This window comes from Merops nubicus, unplaced genomic scaffold (assembly GCF_000691845.1).
Source record: "Merops nubicus isolate BGI_N331 unplaced genomic scaffold, ASM69184v1 scaffold5629, whole genome shotgun sequence".
Classification (NCBI taxonomy): domain Eukaryota; kingdom Metazoa; phylum Chordata; class Aves; order Coraciiformes; family Meropidae; genus Merops; species Merops nubicus.
Window position 1 is genome coordinate 50798 of NW_008628905.1, and position 20641 is coordinate 71438.

General features: G+C 38.0%; 1 protein-coding gene across 1 annotated transcript in view; it reads right to left on the bottom strand.

Annotated features, from left to right (window-relative positions):
• SOS1 (son of sevenless homolog 1 (Drosophila)) overlaps positions 1–20641 on the bottom strand; it is a gene marked incomplete at its 5' end in the record, with an annotated part of 41159 nt that overhangs the window by 5296 nt on the left and 15222 nt on the right. The window contains 9 exons of the mRNA XM_008946810.1: positions 550–667; positions 1033–1195; positions 1527–1646; positions 2331–2553; positions 3677–3780; positions 4314–4436; positions 4587–4668; positions 9466–10121; positions 11061–11188. Of these exons, the coding sequence (XP_008945058.1) occupies positions 550–667; positions 1033–1195; positions 1527–1646; positions 2331–2553; positions 3677–3780; positions 4314–4436; positions 4587–4668; positions 9466–10121; positions 11061–11188 (1717 nt within the window). The remainder of the gene's footprint in view (positions 1–549; positions 668–1032; positions 1196–1526; positions 1647–2330; positions 2554–3676; positions 3781–4313; positions 4437–4586; positions 4669–9465; positions 10122–11060; positions 11189–20641) is intronic.

Sequence of the window (20641 nt, forward strand, 5' to 3'; positions counted from 1 at the left end):
TAACTTCACAGCTTCCTGTGTGTCAGAAATTCCAAGTATCTACTTGAAAGAACAACTGTTAAGGTTCAGTTATGCTAAAGGTTTTCTACCAAAACTGGTTTTATACAAGTAAGACTTTTTAACAGAAATAAGACTCTAGTTATAAGAAACTATAAAAATGAAAACTCTAGCTTATTTCTTTGAATTCTTGATGGGAAGAGGGTCTTCCTCTACTAGTCAATGGCAATAATATTTCTAATGTGACCACCTCCTGGTCAAGGCATTTATGGCCACAGGACATTTTAAACCACATTCAAAGTAAAAATGAGTAAACATGCAAATAATATATTGCAGGTCACTTATTTTTGCTGCAAGTAACATCTGCAATGAATAGTCACTTTATTTTTTCTTTCACATATATGCAATTAAAGTCTGGGCACTTGAAATTCAAACCCAACTGTCCTGTTACAACTGTCTTTTCACTATTGCTTATATTCTGTTCAGTGCCCTAGCTCAATACTTGCCAAATGTTTCTGCATAACACTGCTCACTCAAACCAAACATACATACCAAAAAAAGGCACACAAGGAGGATTAATGGATCTGAGTTTCGCCAAGTATTTCTTATAATGATCCTCACTCAGCTCATAAGCTTCTTCTAAAATCTTCTTCTGGCGACTTGGAATTTGCTAAAAAGAGACATGAAACAGGTTGTTTGGAAAGACAGGGTAAAGAAACAACTGGGTAAAAGCCCAGCAACAATACTGGGAGTAATGGTCTCCCACTGATCTTTAAGTCCGTGAACATGAGGACAGTGCCCCATCATGTCAGAATCTTGCTACCTCTTCCTGCCTTTCCTAAGTGAGGATTGATTTCTTGCTTCTGAAACCAAGAAAAAAAAGTCTATTATACCCTGATTGATTCATTTGTTGGTGGCTCTACCTTCCTCATTCCTTCTTTGAAAGACATGCTTACTGAAAAGACAGGCTTTTAATATAGCTAACATGCACTGCATTACACTTTCATACCAAAAATGGAAAATATTTCACTGTACCTCAAATGTGTGATCCAGTCTATAGACTGCTGCAGAGTTCATAGCACTGACGATCTCGAGGACACCATTAAAGTTGTTTAGCTCTTGAAAAACTTGCAGGATCTCAATTATCCGGCTCACGACAATTACTCTTTCCTCTAGGTTTTCTGTTTCTACAATGCATCTAAATACACAAGAACATTTGATTTTGTATTAAAGCCTTGATGAGCTTTCCAAAATCAAATATTAAGTTGTAACACAAACAAATATGAAAAGTTTATCAAGTTACTTGACATAATATTGAAATTGTTTAGAGAATAAACATTTTAAAAAAAATTATTTTAAGAGCTAAATGCTGAGGCCATTATGGTAAAAGTCTCACAGAGACCAGTTGTAGCATCTAAAAACAATTTAAAACTGGAATTTGCCCTGAATACCATTTTTCATAGTATACTTCTAAATGGACTGTAAATGTCCAGAAAGGGAGTAGATGCTCACTCAGCAAAGTCACTTACTTTTCAAACCACAAAGTGAGGTTAGTTGTGTGCCTTATCATTTTGAGAAGGTTGGGGGAATTAATTTCTTTATCTTCCTTTGTCCACACGCTTCCAACTAGTTCAGATGGTTGCACAGCTCTAGAAGAGTAGATGCATGTATCAAAAAATGTAATTAAAAGCAGGAAAGAAGATAATATTTTCCCCCAACTGCTTCATTTCCAGTGAATTCGGAATTAATACTTGGAAATAAATTCTTAAGGTATCACTTCTCCTCTACAATGTTAGGCTCCCCACGTGACTAAGTGGTACTTCTACACTTCTACTTTAGTGTTTAAATATGTCTTCATTTATGCGACTATTAACCACCTCTGATCATCTAAAGGAAGAACGAACTCTGTATCTCATTCACCATAATAAAATGTGAGCTTCCAACACCTAAACAATCACTCCCACACAGCTGGTGAGATCTGACATGGTCCATGATTTACTTCACAAACTAGGATAGGAAGAAAATGAATTTAATTGACATTCATGCTTCTCAAAGGTTGATCTACTCGGAAAATAGCAAGAAAAACCTGCAGCAAGATGTACTTAACAGTACGCATCAGTCACATGTACTGTACGTTAACTTGGGGAGGATAATCTAAATACTGTTTTTTAGATTTTTTTTTTTTTTTTTCTGAAAAAAGCAGAAATTATTACACATCATTGGTAAAGTCCCTTGACCTATTGTGGAGCTTCACAGCAGATGCCCACAGAAAGAATTTCATGCTGGAGATTATGTTGGTTTGTGTCATGCGTTTTTCAGCGGAGGAAAGTTACCTGTAGAAATCTGACTCAAGTAAAGTGAGCTGTCGAGCAATTTCTATTGGATGCAACGTGAGCAAGTCAAAAGTTTCTGTGTGTCCTGGTTTGCTTATGTGCCATTCAATTGCTGGAGGTGGGCTCTCAAAAGTAATGTTGTGGCTTGGCCCAATGGCTTGTGCCTGCTTCTTCCGGTGGATTATCTTTGTGATCGATTCAACCCATTTCTTCATCGCTTTGCCTGGCACACAGGGAGAAAATTACTAGTTAGTTACTCATAATATTGTTTTTCCAAAAGAAGCCAGGACGCTAAAGAGATCTCTGGGTTTAAGCCCAGAACCTAACAAATTAAAGCAACCATATACTCTTTAGAAGTACATAAACAGCGTTCTCACACAAGTCTCCAAGCATTTGAACATAAAAAGAAGAATTCTTCAACAACCTATGCTGAGCAAGTTGAGTTTGCCCAAGCACAACTTAGAACACCCAAATTAGGCTCCTGTTTTGAGTCAAGTGTTTTCCTTTCTTGTCTGAGTTTATGGGAGCTAACCTTCTTTTGCCCAAAATGCACTTCTGTAAACACCCTGAACTTCATACTTTGGACAAGAGAACATATTTACCTCAGATAACACAGAAAGGCAAAATAAGAAACATGGAGAACCTTCCTCTACTTCATTTAGCATCAAAGCTCAGAATGAAACTCAAAGGCCAACTGCTTTTTTAGCTCTACACAAGAATTTCATGTATGAGATGGCAAATCCAATTTACCAGTAATCCACACTAGACTATCTTACTCACTCTCCCCCTCTTTTTAATTGCCAAATTAAAATTAAATACTTAGTATAACATACTATTTTCCTATCAACTGCTCCTGTAGCTGTCTCATTTTTTCTTATAAGGGAACAGGGAAGATCCATGCAATCACAGCTGGAAGGTGTTCTACATGTCTAATACGCACTGCAAAATAGCTGGAAATCCTTACTTCAAAGAAATAGTAGTTTCCGCCATCAAAATTTTACAAAGATTACCCATGTTTAGTTTAAGAGGACAATCGAAGCAATTATTCAGTCCTGATCATTACTCAGTTATTATTTTGCATTATTTCAGTCCTTTTATAAAAAAAAACCTGAATACTTATTTGTCAGGATGTAAATAACATTCTTTCTTCTGAACAGGGGCCAGACTTAGAGTAATAATGCAGAGGTTTTTTTACTAAAAATATTTTAGGTTCTTTGTGAAATGTTTAATAAGCAGTTGTTCCCATGTTTCTTCATCTGTGCAGTGGAAGGAAAAGTGATTTCACTCCAGACCTTTGAAAAGGGATGCTTTATGATAAATGCCAGCACTTCAGAAAGCCTATGTACCTCTTACTGTTCCAATGAATTCCTCCAAACGCTGCAGAAGATCAGCATCTCTTTCAAAGTCATAGAAGTGGTGTTCTACCCAGTGCCGACACACATTCAGTACTCTGAAAAAGTAAAAGATAAGTAAGCTCTCCACAATACAGTCTATCTTCACATCCAGCATTTCAACATGAGGTCTCAAAGGAATATCAGAATCAGCAGACCAAATGCAACTATTCTGTCTGCATTCCACCAGCAACCAGCTGTAAGTATTTTTCTACTTCAGATTTAAAGAAGTCAGAGTAATGCTATTGTTCATAAAAAGAACATTATTTAAAATGTGGCACACATGTTGTATAGCCTTGCAGAAACTTGGAAAAAAAACCACAACCTAGTGTGAGTCTAAGAAAGGAATCTGCATACCAATAGTCAAAACTCAGCACAAGCCTTTCCCAAGGCTTTTCATACCATCATGAATTCAAATTCCCACCAGGTTTTCAAGCAGCGAGGTCAAAAGAGCTGCCTGCCCATGCACACTCTCTATCAAAGCAGCTACAAGCAAGGCTGCTGGTATCCACAAAGGGCCACTGCACCCAAAAGATGGTAGCTCAGAAGATGCAGAGGAAGCCAGTTTGGCTCACAGTGATGCAATACTCACCGCAGCTGCACAGGCTGAATGTACTCTTTCCTAAATCTCTTTAACTCTGCACTAAGAGGCTGGTCTCCGTTCTCCATAGCTATACGATCAGCTTCTGTTGGCTCAGGCTCTGGAATTTCAAACCTAGCACAGAAGATGGGTATAAGCACGAGGCTCCTATTGCACTGGTCTTGCTCACAGCATGCATGAATAAAATGTTGACAAAATACAGCTCAAAATCCAGCAAAAAAAAAAATGCACTTCATGGAAACAGTATTTTTAACAGTGGCATACCTTTCTATTAGCAGGCTCAGCAACTCTTGAGGTTTACAGAAGGATCTATACGTTGTGAGAAAAGTCCGAACAAAGTTGGGATCTAAGACAAAGAATGATTTTATGCTTATGTCAGCAATTACCTAATTTTTTTTATACTTCAAAAATTAAGGATGCTGACCTATCCATTTACAGAGATGATGTAAACCAAAATTGCTCTGGAAACAATTCAGAGCCTCTTAAAATAGCAATATAAAGCACAATTTAAATCCCATTTCTATTCTGTTGAAAATTCAAAGCAATTACTTTTTCTTTCACCTCAATTATTAAAAGACTGAATTCTTTTTCAACAACTTTGAAAATAATAGATTCTTTTATTTATAAATCATCTAGCAAACAACTTTGGTTTTGACTATGATCAGGACATGGTAACTCAAAAGATTAAGTAACTTTGCACTGGATAGAAATGTCCTCTTCAAGGGGAGAATATTTTCCCTAAACTGGTACAACTGATCATCAGTTGTGGTTAAGGCAGACTAGATATTTTTTCAGCTGACTGTTATACTTTGAAGTTATATTTATTTCACTTCAAGAAAATCAACAGATTTAAATTGACTAACTACATATCAGTTCATTTAAAATATTCAACTGCATTTTAAAAACAAGCAAGTATCCAAAAGAGAACAGTTATTAATTATAAAAGCAAACCCATTTGTTTTCAAGTAAGAGCATCCTGGCAGTGCACAGAATTGACTAGAAACAAGGTTAACATTGTTATCACTGTACAAGATTAATAAGCGAGTTGCAACAGTTTTGCATATTAATCCATATAAGGATTTTAAAAACAAACTCCAGTTGGTAATTTTTCTAACAGAGGGTGGCTGAAGAGGAACACATAGGACTTGAAGCAGAAGTTCCCTATAAGCTGTAATAAAGAAAAAAAAAATGCCTGCATTATTTGACATAACACTATATTAAGCCACTAGATTTGTTTCCTGGAATATGGGGGTTTAAAAGCTTTCTAAAAATACTTCTGAACTACTTACCAGCATCTTGACCATTTGAATGAACATCCTACTTTTTTTAGAGGCTGCTAAGACGTTCATTTGGGCAACAGTTTATTGTAAGGTGTTGCACAGATTGGCTGTGTATTGTGTAACACAGCGTTTCCTTTCATTTCTGTGCTGCATAATTCCCATTTCTTAAACAACTGCCCATTCTGCTTTACCATCTCTATGTCCTTCATGACTCCATTTTTCTTATTATACAGTCTAAAATCCTTTTCAAAAGTAAAATTCTAAATCCTTTTGCATGAAGAATGTCATCCCTGTCCCTACCATCCCAACCATGAAAATCTTTGTTGTCCCAAAAAACAAGTATAGAAGCACAGTAACTCATGTTTTCACAGCTTGCATTCTGTACACAGCAGCCACCCTAAAAAGATTTTATCTACACGAAAAAGAAAGTCTCCATAGCAATTAAAATTTTCAGATCACTGCAAGCTCTAAGTCATTGTTATTTACAGGTAAGGTCAGTGTTTACATCTGCAATACATACTGAATTTCACATTAAGTAGATCATAAAAGCAAATCTAACCTTGCTATCTTACTAGCAAAACCTGTAACTCAAAATAGTGTACAATATATGAGCAAGTGTTAGAAAAAATACAGACAACACTAGTCAGGATGTCTGCTCATGTGATAATCCTTCAATACAACCAATTTGAAAGCTGAAAAAGAACAATAACTTGTTCTACAAGGATTTATAAATAATCACCCTTGAATTCCTTAAGAAAGGAAACGGACACTAGGATGACGCACAAGCACTCTTAACATATCAAAGCTTTAAAAATAGAAGAGCACTGCCCTATAGATAAAAAAAAAAATAAAAATTGCCATGACTTTCAAATCTTGGTACTACCCAGCCCAGCTGTTCTTGAACAAAAACCAGGCACAGGAGGAGTTAATGAACACTGAAACAAGTAAAACCCACCAGAATACTCAAATAGGGTCAGAGCCTGAATTTGTACTCAAAGGACAGTTTCTCTTGTGTAAAAATACATGGAAATCTGCTTTGCAGAGGTTTCTCTTTTTCTCATTTGCTGCTCCACCACAGCATGGTTTGGAGTCTGCTCTATCCTGTGGCCAGGTGGCTGTCAGAGAGGTCTCCCTGCCCCAGCTCTCGTGGTGGCTGGATGCCTCCTATCCCTGGGAGCACTGCTCCATTAGAGCTAGGCTGCTGGACTGTCCCCATTCTACAGTGAAACAGAGGAAATTTTCAGCAGAGAAGCTGGTTCGAGAGGTAAGGGAAGAAAAATAAAAGGTCCAACTCCCATATCTACAAATGAGATGCATTTCTCATGATCTTCACAGACAAAAAACAAAGGTGAGACCAGATCTGACTACCATCTGAACACAGCTGCATAATAAAATGCTCTTCAGTTATTTTCAACAAATCACTGTGACCTCTGCAATTACATCTCTAACTATCCCTTATAGTATTTGACCTACAACGATAAAAACCTGCAGAAGAATAACAACTACAGATAATACTGTCTTTAATCTGTCAGGTCAAGGGCTGCCATCACCAGTCACAACATATTTGAGAAAAAGTCGCCTCAGAGAAGTAAGGGCTTGCTATTCTGGCACACGAATATAAAATCAATAAATTATTTTAACATTACAATCACGCATACACCATCCCATGTAGGGCAAGAAAAGCATTTCCACAGTCTGTAGCTGTTTGGCTAGACAACACCAGAGTAATCTCGCCACATCTCCAAGCACAAGAGAAGCCTTGAACTCAGCTGATATGTGTATGAGAGTTGTATGTCATTGCATCTCATAAAATGCAGCAAAACACTGAATGATTTACACAGCAAGTGAACTTTGTTTCCACTACAACAGAGCGTTTTTGGCTGAGTCACTTATCTCTGTTTCTCTGTTCCCCTGGAAAGGACAGCACAGAATGGTTAGAACGATGATATTTTTCCTCTCAGAAAACCAGTTGTAAAACAGAAGCCACAGAATGAAAGACAAGGGTGTTGGGAAATTATGTGCAACTTAGCAATTCAGTATCAGGTCCATGTATGTTGCACTAAAATCTTTAAGGCTACAAAGACAAGTTAAATACATCACAAAACAACCATTTTTATTCTTTTGGTCAAAGTTTTTCAGCCTGTTTCACAATGCCCACATTCTCAGTTTCATCACTGTCACACACACCTACAACTTCAAGCAACCTGCTTAAAGCTTTATTAGATAGCTGCTGTTACAAGCAGGGATTTAAATGGCCGTGGACAAAGGTGGATCCAATAAAGCAATCTGAATACTTCCTTGATGTCCTATGTGCTAGAAAGGTCAAAAGGACATGCAGGTACAAAAAAACAATATGAGAGACATATTTCAGAAAGCAACAGGTTTCCTAATAACAGGCCTTTCTGTTTTATGGAACTGGAGAATGTAGTTTGTCTCTCTCTGGACAAAGACAGCATGTGGAGAGCACTGCTGAGCACCTGGAGCAATGCCAAGGCAGTGGCACCCAAGTCCCATCACGGATGGAAAGGGCAATTCTCAACGGTGTGCCAGTTAGCCAAAGCAAAGCAGATGTTCTCAAGAGCAGTAATGAAGCACTATTTTTGCTAATTCTGTGCCAAATACAATGCTAGCTTTAAATAACATTTTTTTGTGTGTCTTCCTTTCTTTAAGGCTGAATGGTTTCATTTTAACTTCCAAAACCCATAAAATTATGTCATAAATCATGCCTATAACATTCAAAGCCAAGAGATAAAAGTTTATAAAGTTACATGAAAATGAAGACAGGCACAAAACTGCTCTGGTAAAAACTCCCAGCACAATATTGCATTTAGGTTTCTAATAAGTGTTAGGAAAGCTCAACTGAAGAAAGTGTGGAGAAGAGCAATAAAAGTAATGGATTCAACAGACGTATTTACAAACCTCCTAAAGATAAACAAAAGTAACAAACTACACTAATTATGGTCTGCTTATGCCCCAGTTCTTCTGAACAAACATTCCTGGTCTATGCAGGGTATACAGGACTGAGCTGCAGAAGAACAATTTAGGAAAATGAGTGTAAACAATACAAAAAATCATAATTTTAAAAATCTACAGTTGAATATAAGAAGCACTAATACATGAAGTTTTAGCATAACTGATATTCAGATAGAATAAAAAAATTAATAAAAAAAATCCAAACTCAAGCCCATGCTTTTCAGTACAGCTTATGAAAATCCTGGGAAGTTATCAGAAAAACTCCACACGCTGAACCTGGACTGGATGATCACACAAATGCCTTCAATGCACCTTCAACACAAACACAAACCCAAAGCCAAAAGTCCTAAAACCAAATTCCTACTGAAATTCTGAATAAGGTGAAGTTCTGAGGCCAAAGCATGCAGGTGACTGCTTCTAGCAAGCTGATACTTGGCCTTTTCATTACACGCTTGATAGAGTCCAACCCTTAACTGAAAACACTGAGCCCAAAACTCTCAGCTGAAATGCTGGTGCTTCATGTGCTATCCAGCTTTGGAAGTCTTGAGGGAAGGCAATTCTTGTAGCCTGGGGCATACAGGAAGAAGTATTGTCTAGGGCTCAATTCCTGCAGGCCCCCACCCCTCTATCCCTTGCTTGAGAATAACCTCATGCACATGCATATCCCGCTACGTTCAGCCAAACAGGATTCATATTTTTAACTGCTACAGCTACAGAGGTTTATATTTAGATCTCAAAACCTGAACTCAGAAAGTATGTTAGTGTATGTGCACTGCAAGGCATCTTCACTTCCTATACACTTAAATAAGTGCAGCAAAATATGTAAACACAAAGAGAAGCATGAACTCGTCACCACCTTGAGTTTCAGCTATATAAATGAAATGCCTCACCTGCATACATATGGTAAGTCAGCCTCTCAATGAGCTTGACAACAGTTCCTGCCTTGATGATGGGGATTCCAGATTTGGGCTGCATGTTCTCTTCAAACACAATATTCTCTTCAGAGTCAGGTTCTGCAAATCGATAAAACTCCGGATTTGGAAACCTCATCTGCTCCTCTTTTTCTTCCTGCAACATCGTCACGTCCAACATCCTTTCCAGCGTGCTTCTATATTGCAAAGATATCAAAGCTGCCATCCAGTTGTTTTTCTCCTCAGCCGACTTAGCAGCAAAAATAACACTGTTCTCATCTTTTAAGATGATTTCAAAAGCATGTCTGTACTCGTTAGTGTCGTCTTTGTCGTTGATCTGTACCTTTCTCATGAAGAACTTTTCCTTCAGCCGATACTCTGCGTTGCTAGCACCAGGAAGCCTCGGCTGGCCGTGGTTCGACTTGCAGCAAATCATCAGGCCATCAAACAGGAAGATGTGTCTCTCGTGCTTCGCCCCCACACGCGTCAGCGTCCCTTCCATGATGAACTCGTTACAGCACTGACCGATGTCCTTACCCTCCCAGCCATCAATGTTCTTCTGGATTTCATTCATTTTCTTAATGGCTAGCTGTTTCCCCTTCATCTGCTGAGTATAGAACCGGCATGCAGATTCACTTCAGTGAGGGATGGGAAAAAGGCAACCTGTTAGTATACGTGTTTTTAAAAACCACAGCCACCACCATCAGCAAAATCAGAACATCTTTCTCAGTGGTGAGAATTCCACTGAAAACAGTTTTAGCAATCAGTATCAGCATCTTGACTAAGGTTTCCCTTTAAATGCCTCAACTGGTGAATTTCTATTTGTCTTCTACCCAATAAATTACCTAAACACAGGCAACCAGAGGCAAGCCACTAGTGCTTCTCAGCCTAATAAACCACTCGCACACAGACAACAAAGCAGTTCTAGACTGTGTTACTTTGGAGGAAGCACATTCAGAGAAAATAAGTTGTTAAATGCATTCATGTCTCAGCCTAAAGATTACACTTTGTTGCCAAAGAAAACATTGAAACAATTTTAAGACAGGAAAAATAAAGTTCTAATGTGTTTAAATAACTGCACAAATATTAGCACCAAATCAAACAGCAGATAGCATAATCCAAGAATTTGCTACAACAGTGCAATTAAGTACTAGTTATCCAGGCATCTATTTCTGTTATCCAGTGGTAGTTTTAACTAGCCACTGCACAAAAAACTCTTCAGATTAAGTAGTTTCAAATTCAAAAACATTCCTTCTAATCACACAGAAATCTACCTTTACAATATTTTTAGGTGGATATTTATTATCTGAACTTTGTTACCCACAAATACCGTAACTTTCTACTTACCAGTGAACTGTCAGAACGTCTCAACTACCAGTATGCAAGGACACATAGAAATTAGAACAGTTTTAAAACAATAACAAATTATCTTGGCTTTGATGTCACTTCCTCTGAAAAAAGAAGGCTTGTCACAAACTATTTTGTTCATTGTTTACTAAAAGAGGAAACTGGGAGCCCTGGATTTATAGCAAAGCATGAAGAGCAGAAAGCAGGAAAAATGGAAACATGTTTACCTAAGCCTTCGTTTTGCAAGACTTTTGGAGCATATCCGTTCCATGCTGCTTTGAAGATTTAGTAGGGCAGTTATTGCTTGCTTTAAGCACTCTTTATCCTCTTCATCCTCACTTTTTTCTTCCAATTGCTGTAAACATTGAAAGGCAAATACAAAAAGTGTTACAAGCATTTTGGTATGTGCCGATCCAGAAGTTTGATCTAGGAAGAAGAAACCAAATTGTGTGAAGATTTTGCATGCTCCTGCTTCTTACTGAAGTTAATGAAATAACCAGGTGCACCACTGACACGTGTGAAAGAGGTAACTGTCTGCTAGGAGCTTCAACTCAGTCAAATGAGAATAGCAGTCACTAGTATCCCAGATGCAGACACACGCATGTGTTATTTATCTCAAAACTACTTTGATTTACCTCACACCTCCAGAAAGAACCCTGTTGGAGGTGTTAGACCTGAAGAGGAACAAGTGAGGAAGAAGATTGCAATACATCACAGGATCAAATTTGTGAGATATCTATACATTTGTAACACACAAACACTCCTGGAACAGGCAAGCTGGACCAAAAGCTAAGCAAAACTCCTTCAACACATTTATAAACAGAAGATCACAAGGACTTTCACCTCACTAGCACCAATCTAATCAATAATTCAGGTTAGAAGGGACCCTGGAGATTAGCTTATCCAACCTCCAGCTCAATGGCAGAGCCAACATAGATCATTTTGTCTACTGAGTTTTGAATTGCTCTCAGGATGGAGACCAAAACCTTTTCAGATCATGTTCCAACGTCTGAAATCCCTCATAGCACAATTTTTTCCCTCCTAATATATGGTATCCCAGTGTTTCTCTGTCTTCCCCGTCCCATCACAGAGTCAGAGAGCATCCCAGTTTCCCCTCCTTGACCTCTTTCTCTTCGGAATGAGTACACCCACTCCCCCTGTTTCTCCTTCATCACATGCTCCATTCCTCATGCCATCTTGACAAGCCCTTCCAGTGGCCTTATTCCAGGACATCAGTGTCAACAAGACACCCAAGTTAGACACAGTTCTCCCAATGCAGCCTTGCCCGTTCTAAACAGGTAGGTATTGCCATTTCTCTCAATCCAATGGCTACACACTTGCCAATACAGCAATAGAGGCCTTTGCTGCTTTAAGGGTGTTCTCCTGGCTTGTGTTCAGCTTATCCAACAGGACTGTGATTTTTTTTTTTTCCCATAAAAAAAAAAAAAAAAAAGGCAAAAACCAATACCCAGGTAGTTGGGAGAAGTAAATGTTCTTCCTCCATGGAGGGGCTGCCTGGCTGTTTCATCAGAAAACAGAGGGGCACCTAGCCATGGCCGGCTTGTAAAACCAGGGTACATAATGTAGTAGACAGCCACATTAATTCCTTCATACACTAAATCAGCTTTTCTTACAGAACAACAACAAAAAAGCTAGAAACAAACTAGACCAGGGTTAGTACTAATACTTTGTGACTATCACTGACCATTTTATAAAACACTGACTTATTTTATGAAACAAGATCTGCCATGTTTTTAATCTAAGATGTTTAAGAGTTTAGTCTTAAATCTTCATTTGAGTATTAAAACATTTCACACTATAGTTGGTGGAAAAATTGTTGACTACAGCTGTGGCTTAGACATAAAAATGAGATAATTATTTACAGGATTATTAAGAGACGTGCATTTCACACACCAAGAACTGGCTCCAGAGAACTGAAAGATCTGTTTTGACAGAGGTGTTAAAAGTGAAGTGACAGGCTGGCATGGACCAGAAGAAGATGCCCTTGGAAACAGTACAATTACTGTTTGCTTTCTGTGAAAATGTAAGTATTGTCCTCCAAAACCCAACTGAATACAATATATTTTGAGTGGGTCATAGAAGATCATTAATCTTTTTTCTCTGACCAGAGTTAACCATACAGAGCAGGAACTGTCAGTGCCAAAGACTAGTTTGTGTTTTCAGCAATAAGAATAACCACGAAGTATATTCTAGGCAGCTTTTTTTGTGTAGCATCATCTGTCATACTCTTGATCTAAGCACATCAGGCATGAGTACCTGCTCATGCAACAACCACTGAAATAGGGCTGACAATGCACCACAACACGTATTAGTACCCAAAGTGTCTCAGGAAGGATACATCACCCCAACAAGGAACAGGCTATCCCTGTCGTATTCTTCTAGTCTCTAGATTTAAAACAGAGGTATCATTTCCCCTTTGCTTCAGTTGTGCAGATATCTTGGTTTAGAGAGGACTTCTGAAAAATGAGGTGGGGTGCAGCACCACTAGCAGATGTCCTGAAAGAAAGCTAAGAAAAATATGTATCTACCTCTAAGATTTTCTGTCTTTCACATACAAGAGTTCAAAGGAGGCTGAGTTTGGCTGGATTTCCTATCATCTCTGCATAGCTATCCTTCCAAGATTTTTTTTAGCTTAGTCTCCTTGTAAACAAGCCTTATTAGATCCTACAATATTCTGTCATTTGCTTGTAAGGGTACCACAAGATACAGAGTATGGACCAAAAGACATATAAAACACAGGACGAATCTGATGGAGCATCAGGACTGACATACAATAAAGCTCATGAAATTATTTCCCTACTTCTAATACTACCTGTAGAATCTAAATGCTCCGGTCAAACTAACACAGATGCATGGTGCATAGCACAAGGCAGAACAAAAATGGCCCTTATCCCAAACGAAGAAAGTTTTTTAAATTTGGAAAACAAAAAAACCATGCAAACGTAGGCTAAGATGTACAGGGGAGCACTAAAGCAAACAAACAGAAAAATAAACCCCTACAGCGTAATCAGGAATTTTCTCAACTCAGATACCTGGGGGAAAAAAAATGAGAATGAAAGAAATGTTCTGTCTACGTTCTCTTCAGAAACATACAGGTACAGATTAATGTTCATTACTGCAAAGCATTCTGCTCCTGTGTTGAGTTTATAAAGTTATTTTTACCGCAATTTCTCTCCAGTTGCAAAAATTTTGTCATTGAATGCAGAAAATTCCTTGTCCAAAAGCAAAATGTGTTTCTATACAGTGCTGGAAAGAAAGCAATTTTTAAAATTAGCATTTCCCCACCAAGATCTGTTGCAAGAAACCCATATTTATATATGGGGTTTATACCCATATGTGTCTAAAAACTAAATCAAAGTCTAATGAGCATAGTTATGCTCCATGTTTAACCTTTAGAAAACAGCGTGTTGAAGTATGTCTTAAGTGTAATACCAATGCAAAGGGCAAATCAGGGTTGTGAACTACTATGAAGACACTTCTCTGCACACAGAGAAGAAATTTAGCATAGTATAATTACCATAAACTTCTACCAAAACCATTTTTAGTCAGAACCGAGCCTAAACTACAGCCATGATTTTCATCTGACAGTACAGACAGTCTGGAAGAGGTTACGGGAAGTGAAATGGCATCACTGGCAACGCAACCAAGCTGCTCTGCAAATCCCACCAATCCTTTTACGGCTGTGCAGTGCCCCCTAATGAACAAGTGAGGTAGATGCTTAGTAAGTGTGGGTTTTTCATTCAACGCTAGGGGTAGAAGGAACCTCTGGAAATCTAGTCCAACCTCCCAGGATTTTTTTTTGTTGGTTTGTTTGTAAACATTCTGTGAGGAATACTACATTATTATGGGAAGGAGGTGCAGATTTCTGATTTTCAGTAGTATCAGAGTCATTTTTGGGTTTTAATGATCTTATGAGAAGATACTGTTTTATAATGATTGCCATGATTCACAATACTACAGGCCATTCAAGGAAAATAAACTTTGAAAATAGAATCTAAGCGAAGTTTCTATGAAAAAAAGTACTCTATATTCTATGTCACAAGCTCTGAAAAGATATCAAGACGACAAAGTATTTTGTTCTGTTGCATAACGCCAGGTACAGATACTTATAAAACCAGTAAATGCCAAACAGATACAAAAGAAACCCTTCTTGTGCAATGCAAATTTTGTCTACGGTAGTCCTCTTATGCTGTCAGGGAAGTGTCTATCTAGAAAGACAATGACATAAAATACATTTATCCTTATGATGAGAAGATGCCTATGTAACAATACCAGCAGGTGTCATAATGGATATAAAATCTTGTACTTCAGGGCTTACATCACAATCTAGACTTCTGTATTCCTAGAATGTTATTCAAAATCTAACCACTGAGATTTGTGACCTGCAGGTTCCCCATTCATTTGTGGCATCACAAATCAGCTTCCATACACAAAAGACACAACACTATATGGGAGGCAGGGAAATCACAACTGAATCTGCTTAGCTCAGTTGTAGGTGCTGATGATGCTGCCCCTCAAAACCCTAAACCAAGAAGTTCAGTGCATAAGTGGTTACAAGTGGAAGTTGCACACCACAGTACTGACAATGAGCTCAAACTAGTACTGCTTCAGAGAAACCTGTTCCAAACCTACTATGTAATTTCTTCAGACATCCTGAAGCCCACAGGGAGGGAAGAGAACACTTCCATAACTGGCAAAGGAATCTTGCTTTGTAGCATGACCCAGCTATCTGCGAGGGAAATGCTACAGAAGTAAGCAATGCTCACAAGGACTCAAAGTGTACTGGCACCAGTTACTCCAGCTGCTGTTCTAACACCTCCCCATCTTCATCAATGTGTTTCTGAACATAGAGTACCTACTAAAGGGCAATCCTGAAACAGGCTATTTTATGATCAAGAACAACAATGAATAGTGTTTCTTCCCTGACAAATGCAGGCAGGCCTAGAGGCACTTTGACATAAAGCAATCCTGGAAGCTGGCTCACTACCATTGAGCTGCCTCAGAGATCTTTCTGACTTTATGTCATTTCTCCAAGTAATAAAAAACTCAGCCTAACGCAGCAGTATGCTGGGGGAAAAAAGTGCTCTCATATCCAGAAGCTTTAGTTTTTAGAAAGCATCAGGAAATAATCTGCAACAGCAACTGGCTGTAAGTGGAGAGAACAACACACACTCATTGAAAATGCTATCGGTCTAAAAGGCACTTCACACTTGAAGCTAAAAGAAAACTCCATGTGTCATATTCCTGGACACAGGTACAGAGCTTTAATGCAGTCAAATATCAAGTCAGTTTTCATAAAAACTATCTTGAGCCCACTGCAGTAAAGAAACACATACATTTACAGAAGTGTTTATTCAGATTTACATTACAGCAGAGGTGTTACTTGCATTAAGAGTGAAACAGAACTTAATATATTACTGAAATAACGGTGACAACTTTTTCTCCACTCACAGTTTAACTACACATTCTCAGTTTAATTTTCCAGTTACAATAAATCGCATAATCTTACATAAGCATGTCAAATATCAAACAGATACCAGATAATTAAATACAAAAAGCTTCCAGCATTATCTTGGAAGTACATTTTAAAAGAGATAGAAGCTAAATAGCTCTCAACTTTTATAGCTCATCAATTCACATAATTTAAAATATGGTCAGCCCACGGGGAAGCATACGGTACAAGTAAAGTGTTAAAACAGAAGAAAAAAAGCATTTGGACTTTTGAGTACAAGCTCCCCAGTTCTTTCACAGCTTGACTATGTGACTTAAAATAGATCTCCAAGATAGGTGGAAAATTTAATTACATGGAACTTCACCTAAATCTAATAAATGGAAATAATTTGGACTAAAACATTTGCATTTAAGAATTCATACTTTGATTACTTGATGAAAATGCTCTTACTTAGGGAGAGGGGTCAATGAAATTAAAAGAAATCTGTTTCAGAAATAAGTTATACTGCTCTGAAATAACTGTCATTTTTCAAATCACAATGGACACTGAAGAAGTCTTAGAAAGATGTATTCAGAAATATATACCACACAGAAGTCTGTAAACTGATATTTTACCAATTCAACAGGTCAAAGTTAAGGATGGGGCCACTTTGCCACTGGCATTCCTATGAATGGGAATAGCCTGTCAGGAGACCGTATTTCAGATTAGGTCTGCTCAAGTGGTACTGCAGCCTGCTGTGTATTTCAGCTGGTGTCTGCTCAGCAGGAAAGAGTATTTTTGCTCCGTTTATGCAGCTGGGAAGGGGCTCCTGTATGTGAGCAATTCTCATTGAGCTTATACAATCAACGTTTCCTTCATCAAGGAATAGAGACAAAAACAAAGCCTTGTTTTCAAACAAGTTTCTTGATGTTCTCATGAAACTGTTTCCTAAACATTCAAAAATTTTGTAGGCTAACGGCTGCCATATATGCATTTTATATGCCTGGATTCCATTACCAGGGAAATGGCTATTTTGTTTAAAGAAGATTTTGTCTTCTCAGAGTATGGAAAACCTATTTGCTCTGCATTCTTCAAAAATATGGGGTTTTTTTTTTGCATATGCTCTTCCACAGTAGATTCATTACCTTTCTGCAACAAATGTACAAGTTCTCACAGATCCTTCCAGAGCCTTCATGCTCTGAAATTCTCTTCTTTCTTACTGTCACTTTGGTTTGTCTCATCACTATGAGCAGACCTGTGGGATACATTAGAAATTTAAAATTCATAATTAAGTTGATAGTGTTTAGTTAGCTAAGTATTTGAAATATCACAAAATATTTACCTATGTGCTTCCATACTTGTAATTGAGGTCTTCCATTTTCTTGCCCCAAATTTTCCATCATAGTAAAGACAATTCAATTTGAAAACATCTTCCCTTTCTTTTTTGTAATTCCAAAGAGGATTAGAATCTACTTTCACTGCTTCGACACAATTCAAGTCTGATCTCTGCCAGACAAGTTTGCAATACCGTAAACTCAAATGGATGGCACCTCTATGTTTGGATAGAAATGTATAAATTTTTGAATACTACTTAAGATGAATTCACAATTTCAGAGATATCAATCATTTTGGGAAGCAACTGTAGAACCCTCTTGATTTTAAGAGGAACTCTGTGATTAAGGAAAAAAACAGCAGAAGAAACCAACAATGACGAGGAGAATCCCATCTGTAGACTCGACCTATAGAAACTATGGATGTAGTTTGTTGTTTTACTTCTGTTTGTCATTTCCTACATCTTTCCATTCATTTCAACTGAAGACACCAAAGTACTGACACAAAACATAGATCTCCACTGCTGCAAGAGCAAACTGAGAAAGCATCCTGGTAGTGGGACTAAGTTCACAGCTCTGCATCTAGAAATATTTCCACTCAAGCATATGAAAGCCTCAACCATAACACTACCTCTGTCAGAAGGTCTCCTTTTTGTATAGAAAGTGGCATGAACAGAGACAGGAGAAGAGGACAGGGACTATACTAATTCTATTAAAAGCCTATACAGCAATTAAAGTGTATTGGGGACTATATACTGACTGCCTCAGTCACAAAAACTAATGTCATCGTATAGGAGATGAAAATCTCAGCTACAATATGCTTCTTGACACTCAATCCTTGATGAATTGTGTCAAAGTTTATATTTGGAGGGAGGAGAAAGCAAAAAAGGATAAAAATTTGTCCAAGTTCCTGCAAGACTCACCTATATTCATGAGAGTGAAAACACCTTGAGTATTCACCATGAACTGCTGCCATGGAAGCTAAAGAGCTATCCTACCACCATTAACAGCAATCATGGGGACAGAGCATCAGCCCTAGACAACAGTCTGCCCCAGTACAGCTCTCCTAATTCCCACAGAACCGGTGTGAATTTGCACTGCGGGCATTGCTGGATCAGAAAATGGGACTCTGGAACCCTATGGTCAAACACATAAGAGAAGTCAAAAGTCAGAGTTCAGTCAGTGCTTCATTTGACCCGCCAAAGGGGGGGGTGGAAGGAGGAGGCTGTGCCATCCTACTCCCTGCTTCAAGGGATCAAAGTACAGTATTTGTTGGTCCAGCAGCAGATTGATAATAACACAGCTCAAGTATCACTGAGGACTGTAAGCAAAGTGGAAGAAGAAATTTGTTACTTCTACTTTTGTTAGATTTTACCCAGATCTTAGAGAAAAGCAGCTTTAGCTGGACAATGGAAAAACAGTCTCCAAGGTAATTACTTGTCATTAAAAAATTCCCTGGGAAGAGACATCTGCTTCTAAAAAGCCCAGATACAGTATGTATAAAAAAGCAAAAAGCTATATAACAGAACATACAGCCCCATCACAACTCCATAATAGATGACATAAGTCATTGACAAACTGATACAAGTGTGCACAAGTGTATGTCCAATGCAAACATGTAGGAAATCCATCAGTGAGTACCACAGCTAGAAAGAAAAAATTAAATAAATTCTGAATAACTTTCTCAATTAAAGAGTGAGAAAGAGATGGGTTCTCAGCAAGACCAATTAGTTAGATTAATAATAACCAAGTTTGTGGAAAAAGAGCACTCACCAGCATTTAAAGGAGAAAATGGGCTCAATGAAACCACACAACAAAGACAGAAATACAGAACCTCATTTACCTGGCTGTATGACCTCCAATTTGTACCATAAGGCACAACATTTCTGTTTTACAATATTGTAAAGTTGTCACATAAGTCTTCATAGCTTAATCATATAAAGAAATTGCCTAAATTTTTCACCTGTTGTCATATTCTAGGAAATCTCTTATTAGACTTGAGATCAATTTTTACATCACCCCAGCTTTCTCCCCCAAGAAACACTGAAATACACTTTGTAGACCTTATCACACACTAGTAACGGTTTGGTCAACCTACACTTCCTCCAGCAGATAGGTCTTCATCTGTCACAGAGACAAAATTACACTTATCTCCAGTGGATATAAAAGCAGTCATCATGATCTGCAATTACATGTACACGTAAACCAGTAATACTTCTGCTTTTACTTCTACTCAAAACAGTACTGCACATACAAGCTACTAGGTCTGGAAAGAAGCACAGCAGACTGTTTTCAGGAAAAAATATCCTTTGCTGACACTAAGTAAACACTTTCTTAAAGTAATTTGTAATTAGTATGAATCTGTGATTTTTCTGGTTTTAACATTAACTGAAGGAGACATTAAGAATCAACTAAAGCAAGTGAATCTGTTAATTACAGTGCCTGTACTAAATACAAACAAAGCAGGCAGTGTTTCGAGACAATGATCTGTAACTGCAGATATAAAAAGTTTGCAGATTGACCAGGTTCAACTAAGAGTCAGTGATTCTCCACCCTAGGCTGGGTTACAACACTTACAAATGGGACTGCAAACCAACTTCATTAAATTTGTTACACGCTGGATCATGAGCTTGGCTGAAACAAGGAGGAGAATCAAAGAGAAATCCAAGTCCAAAATAGTTTGGGATATGTTCCCAAGACAACATGCAGCAAGAGACTTACAGGCTCCATCTGAAGATACTCTAGTCCTAAACTGATGACATTTCACCACCTTGTGCCTTCTCCAGCAACACGTAGTAAATTTAATACCATCAGGTTGGGACATGGGCGGGTTCTTATCTTGGAAAACCTTGTCAGACAACATTTTTTTTTTTTAAGGTTACATTAGAATAATGAAAAAGGAAGACAAAAATAGTTTAAGGGGTGTTTCTACTTGAGCTGAATTGCCAGTCAGCAAAGACTAGCAAGTTATTTTTCATCTAAGAACAAAGTTTGGAAAAAAAAAAATTTGATAAAACACACTAGA